The sequence below is a fragment of the Haliaeetus leucocephalus genome, unplaced genomic scaffold (genome assembly GCF_000737465.1).
Source record: "Haliaeetus leucocephalus isolate CR32 unplaced genomic scaffold, Haliaeetus_leucocephalus-4.0 Scaffold295, whole genome shotgun sequence".
In the NCBI taxonomy this organism is placed as follows: domain Eukaryota; kingdom Metazoa; phylum Chordata; class Aves; order Accipitriformes; family Accipitridae; genus Haliaeetus; species Haliaeetus leucocephalus.
Genome location: NW_010972731.1, coordinates 9749233 through 9755510, shown reverse-complemented (window position 1 = coordinate 9755510; position 6278 = coordinate 9749233). Strand labels below are relative to the sequence as shown.

The 6278-nt window shown below is 39.5% G+C and overlaps 1 protein-coding gene across 1 annotated transcript in view; it reads right to left on the bottom strand.

The window, feature by feature from the left end:
• Nucleotides 1-6278, bottom strand: part of TNRC6A (trinucleotide repeat containing 6A) — a 40362-nt gene that overhangs the window by 3833 nt on the left and 30251 nt on the right. The window contains exons 15-19 of the mRNA XM_010570502.1: nt 3522-3653; nt 1822-1980; nt 1300-1440; nt 664-771; nt 214-435 (exon numbers count right to left, since the gene is read on the bottom strand). Coding sequence (XP_010568804.1) covers nt 214-435; nt 664-771; nt 1300-1440; nt 1822-1980; nt 3522-3653 — 762 coding nt within the window. The remainder of the gene's footprint in view (nt 1-213; nt 436-663; nt 772-1299; nt 1441-1821; nt 1981-3521; nt 3654-6278) is intronic.

Here is a 6278-nt window from a genome sequence, read left to right as displayed (position 1 = left end):
CCACTGCATACCATACCTAGCCCTTCCCCCAGTTTTATTCAGTAGAAAGTCTGCCGCAATGCAGTTTAGGATATATAGACCAGCTTTTGCTTTTGGCAAGACAAATGGTACAGATGTTAGCTAACAGTGACAGATTATCTAACCAAATGCACAGGAGACTCCCTAGCTTGATAATAAACCAAAAAACCTCCATACACAAAAAGACATCCTTACCAGGGGTATATCTGGCATCAGAATTTCCCCATCCTCCACCCAAACGAAGGGAATTATCCCAAGTGGACAACGGTGGTTTCTGGCCTGTTAGCCCTGGAGGTGGGCGGGACGGAGCAGTGATGCTTTTAGGTGGCAAAGGGACCTTCCACAGCTCATGAGCCAGAGAGGTGTTAGTGACTGATCCAGGAGACCATGTTGATTTGGAATCACTGTTTCTGGCTACTAAAAGACATATAAAGACAAGCGTAATCACTATGCTGCTGGAACCATCACCTTGCTACAAATAAAAGCTGCTAAATTAAGAGTAAAATTGAAATAGCTGCTTCGAAAATTAGAGAAGTTACCACCCAGATGAGACCTCAGGACTACTTTTTATTAACATTTAGTATCCCCCTGAAGCACAGGAAGGGGAAAGAAACACCAGCTCAGAGCAAGATAAGCAGACATCACCTGAAGTGCTTTGTGCTGTACTGCTGAGGGAAACATTGTAGTTGGAGGCACGAATGGATGACCAGGCACTAGTTGAAGGCAGCGTGGTGTTCAAAGATGAGGATGACCCTATAATAAAGACAGAAGTCAGTCACAGCGTAGTGCATCACAAATGCAATAAAATTAAAAGGCATGACTTGTAGTCCAGACTCAACACGTCTGCAGAGTCAGATGAGGGACCTCCTCCACTCCTCTCGGTCCTCATCCTTGACCCAAAGGCATGTGGTGGCAAGCACGCTGAACAGCAGGAAGCACCCAACACTCATTGCAAGCAAAGCTAGTTACATTAATTACTGCAACGGCTACATTGCCAAGTTTTGCTTGCCTACTTTCAAATACACTGCCTCTCTGTGCACAGAATTACATCAGAATGCAGATCAGCAGCGTTCACTCACTCTACCCGCATTCTTGGAGTATCTGTTGCATTGCATCAAGTAGCAATGCTTGAGCCAAAGATGAGCTTTTCAGCCGTGAAATCCACAATACAAAAGATAAACAAGGAGATGAGCAAGTAGCAAACATCTCCAAGTAAACAGTCTCTCAGTGTGACTGAAGGAAGACTAGTACACAACTTGAAAACATAGCATCTGAACATACCACTGTTCCTGTCCCTGAGGTGGTCAACTTCCCGCACAGTATTAATTGAAAGATTGTTTATGACACTGCCAGGAGTGACGTAAGGGTCAGTTTCAGGGTCGATGTTTGGATAACCTTTCCATGGCTCACCAGGACGAAACTCTAGGAATAGGGATTCAGAAAAGCTTATTTTGATTCTTTTCTTTAAAGGAAACAGCTGTCTAAACAATACATCTCTTAGTGACTGAAAATCCAAAACCTTTTAAGCATTTAACTGACTTAATTTAGTCTTATTTTCACTTTATTAACTTCATTTCTAGTTTTTCTGGTCCTGTCTCACCAGGGTAAAATCTCAAAGCAGGGACATAGTTCTCTTTGTACAATAAAACTACTGCTCTCAATTTCGATCTGCTAAAAACACAGTATTAATGCTTTTCTGTAGGCTGTTCCCTGCCCCCCTCTACACGTAGTGACCAAGGAACCCAGAAGAAACACAGCTGAACAGAAAGAACCATGCAAAGAGCAAGCACTGGCGTTGTGTACCTGGTGGCCAGTTAACACTGCTAGAGCCATTAGGCGATTTGGCACGGGGCCAGCCATCCCCAATAGATCCAGGAGGACTGGCTGGTGAATTACTGCTGTTCATAAAGTCATATGGAACAAATGGAGACTCTTCCAGCCTAAAACCACTTGAAATAGCACCTAATTAAAAAGAAAAAAGAGTTGTCAAGTATTTTTCATAGCCATTTTTATATACATAAATAGATATAAAAAACATGCCTTTGTAAAGCATTCATGAAATACAGCAGCATACTGTCCTCTTATGATGTCAAGTTATATAGGAAGTCATACAGGAGTATATAATCTAAAATGAAATGTCTCTGAATAATTCAGGAGAAAACTGTAAGAATAATCTCCCATGAAATAACTTCATTAAAATAGTGTACTTATTAAATTTAAATTAAAATATTAATTCAAGACGGTAAGGGCATTCTGTGAGACCCCAACTGGATAACAGGGGTAGTGAACACATTCTGTGATGGGAGGGCTCTTGGAAGAAACATCTACAAAATCTGAAGGATCTTTAGCTACTACAAAGCTCTAAACTCTACACATATTACTGCAAGGGGGGGGAAAAAATAAAATGAAAAAGATCACTGGAGGCAGAGCAAGGAACAAAAGCACTGTACAGAACCTATTTGATTCTGTGCAAATCCTGTATGGACAAGTTTAAAAGTTATTAGACAGCAAAGCCAAAGATTACTACAGTTCTGAGGGAATAAATGATTTTTACTAGTGATTCAATGCAATATGGAGTTCAAATAATCAAATTCCTAATACTATTCAGAAAACATTACCTACAGCTAAAGTAACACCAACACTTCTGAATTCTGTTCATCTGCAACAATCAGATGAAGTTCAGAGCTGCAGTATCAGGGTATCTCCACTAGATGCTTAAGGCAGCAAGTAATTTCATAGTAGTAAAACAGCTGACAAATCTAAAAATATCCAAACAATCTGAAGACTGAACCGTAATAGGAGACTGGAGACATTTTATAACTATCTTTAGACATGGCACCTTTGTGCTATACAGTTAAATTTTAACTGGATGAGATTTCAAGCAACTAAAACAGTTGAAATGTCATATGAATCCTGATTACTGGAATGAAGTATGAAGCAACCAAGTGCACCTCCTCTAAAACTAAGTACAGCAATGGTACTAGTCTATCCCTTCTAAGCTCTCTCCATTTTTAGAATGCAAATGTACACATTCATAACCAAAACCCGTAACTAAGAACGTCAGACATGACCAGAACACGTGTACTCAGAGTTAAATCCCCATAAATCACCTTAAGGCCAGTAGGGTGGTGGGAAAGAAAGCTAGAAAATCTAAAGCTTTTGGTTTAAAAATATATGAAGCATTCCAGTCCAGATTAAGGTAAAGCTAGTAGCAATAGTCACACTTAAAGAAAAGTCTGGTTAAAAAGGAATTCTGTACAACATTTCTACTAAACCTCATCACAAGATCACTTCTGTAAGTAAAAACATTCAAGAAAGCTATGGGCTGCTGTACAAGACAAGCAGCAAGTTTGACACAGGCAACGCAATACAAATTCTGACAGCTACAAGCAACACAGTAGTTACAAGTACAGACCTATATACAGCAAACCTGCGTTTTATACCCAGAACATGAAAATCTGATGTGCAATGTCAAATGCTACTTAATGACATGTTCAACATACCATGTTTGCTGGAGTTCTGATCTAAAGATGTGTTCACAGAAATGCTGTCTACTGTAGTCCATTTCCTCAGTCGAGATTGTGGCTCTTTAATACTGCTCATATCCATGTTTACATTCAAGTTTGAGTTCATTCCTGAAAATATATATAAGCTTATGAAATACAGACTAAATGTTTCTCTTCTGCTAATTACCACTATTGTCCTAATAAACATTTAAGAGCATATTACTATGGTCATTTCATGCTTCCAAGTCTCTGTTTTTTGAGAAACATTCTAGCATATAATACAGTGAACTTACTACAGACAGAAGCTAAGCTAAGCAATGCAAAGCACTCTGAAGTTCTCAGCTGATGTCTTCATGCAAAAATGTCAGTGGAAGAAGCCATTGAGGAAGTAAAACTAAAACGTAAACGTCTAAAAAAAGTGGCATTTCTAACACCAGCACAACTGATCTCATCTGTACAAAGTAGTAGTACTGTACTTTGAAGAGCTACGCTCAGTTATAAAAGACATTTTTCTCAGCAGGAATGTTTGTCTGTACTCATCCCTATTCAGCAGAAGTTATATACTGGTACCTGCAGTTACAACCTCATTCCCATTTTTATTTGGGCTGTTCAGCAGGACACCTCGCCAGCTTCTGAACCACACTGGAACTGCACAAGTAATACTGCTCCCCTCCTCTATTTATCCTGTTCACGCTGTATTAAAACCTCAATAAGAGAAAACAAACAAAACTTGTCTTCCCCTGTTCTAAGCTGTTGTCTGTATTCCAAAATGTTTATCTGCCAGAGAATCAACACAATGCCAACCCAAATCAATCAAAATACCTGTGAGAACCAGCTGCTCTGGGCTTGAACAATATGCCCACGCTTTTGACTTTGGCATGCCTGCTCTCTTTCCAGGTCTGTAAGAATCCTTAATTCACAACCATACTTGGTTACATTTCCAGCCCTTCAGATCTATTTACTTCATTTCTGAAAATAAACCACTACAACATTTTAACTTGGGCCTAGAGACACAAAGTGAAGTTCTCAAAACTCTACTAGAAACAACTTCATTCAGCACTGGAAACTAGTGCTTAATTTTGTTTCTAAGTTGATATTCACTGCTATATAGAAGCTGGTTTGTTTGGTTGTTTTTTTCATTTGTTTTTCTTAAAGGCATGAGCAGATGTCGATGCAAGAAAAGCAGCCCCTTGAAAAGCCTCAGAGAAAGTGCCTTGGAACAGGACAGCCGAGTTTTAAGAAATACAACAACTATCAATAGCTGAAACAGAAAAAAGGAAAAAGTCAATCCAGTTTCTGACACCTCTCCCTCTGGCATTTTGCTGTTGTCAGAGCAATAACCTGTGCACAACAATAAACTTTCTTCTAACTCTGAAGAAGCTTGCAGAAGACAGACCTCTAAAAGAAGGGTTAGAAAGATCACAAGTGGGCAAATAGGCACATCTGGCTGATAAAGTTAATGCCAGCCCCCCCCCGGCAGGCACAGATGTATGTCCATAGCTCCATATTTGAAACCTGTGGACTGAGGGATGAACATCAGTCCCTGAACATAATCTTTAATTTAAACAGTCTTCCCAGATGTAATTTTTCATATTCAATTGTGGAAGATTTTAGATTGTTCAGCTATACTCGCTATTTGGCAGAAAAAGGTATTTTTAATATTAGAAATACTTAATTCTATAAATGAATCAGGATGTGACTGCAGCACTGGTCAATTAGAGAGAAGGACACGCCCCACTCACCCCCAATCTCTGCTTTTGATGAACAAATATCTAGTGAATCTTGACAAATTCAGTTCCCCAGAATGTTAACAGGACCTCCCTGCTTTCATTGCTAGGTCTCCTGATGCTAATATCAGAACATGGAGAAAATAACATACCTGCAAGATTTTCCAGAAGACGACTTGGTAAGTTCAGCTCCTCCTCACATGACTATGCTACTATACTTTGTGCACTTGGAGGATGCTACCAATATGCCCCTTGACTCAGTTTTTCACTAAAGGGTGAAGAAATTCCAGCAACCTACTATTTCTACCCTTAAGCTTTTATTTGTGGACTGAGTGTGGCTCCACTTGCTTACATCACGATACAGTACTACTCCAATGGGATCCCAAAGAATTCTTGCGTATACTGCAGCAGATTCCTGAGGGATCTCAAAGCAATCTTACATACACTGCACGTTCCTGAAATGTGGCAATGATTAAGGGGAGAAAGCAACTACTTAATCGTCTACAACAATTCAACTCAAGAAATGAAACAGAAAAGAACCTAATGTAGGCAGGATGCAATTACTCAGCATGAAGTTTGGTGAGAAAGTTAAATATTCCTTTCATTAGACCTAACATAGTATCTCTAATAGCTAAACAAACTTCATTTTTATGCCTTGCTCTTTGAATGAAAGCAGTAGTTAGATCTTAATGCCAATCATCATCATCAGCTATTAAGCAGCAGCCTGGACTTAAGACTGGCCACAAGCAAAATTCCAGTGTGCCACATGCAGTGCAACAGCATGGCCTGCACCGACCCACTGGCTCCATAACACTCCACCTATAAGCACAAGGATGTCAGCAGCAGTCTCTATTAAACAAATTTTTCTACAAAGGGCAATGAGAATGCAGAGGAAATCAGCCCAACAGAAATGACCAGGTTAGAATAACATAGAAGAAAAGCAAACTGAAGAGGAGGAAAAAAATAGGGAAAAGGAACAAGAGGTAAATCGTATACAGTCGTAGTAAGTATAAGATAGCATTAAAAA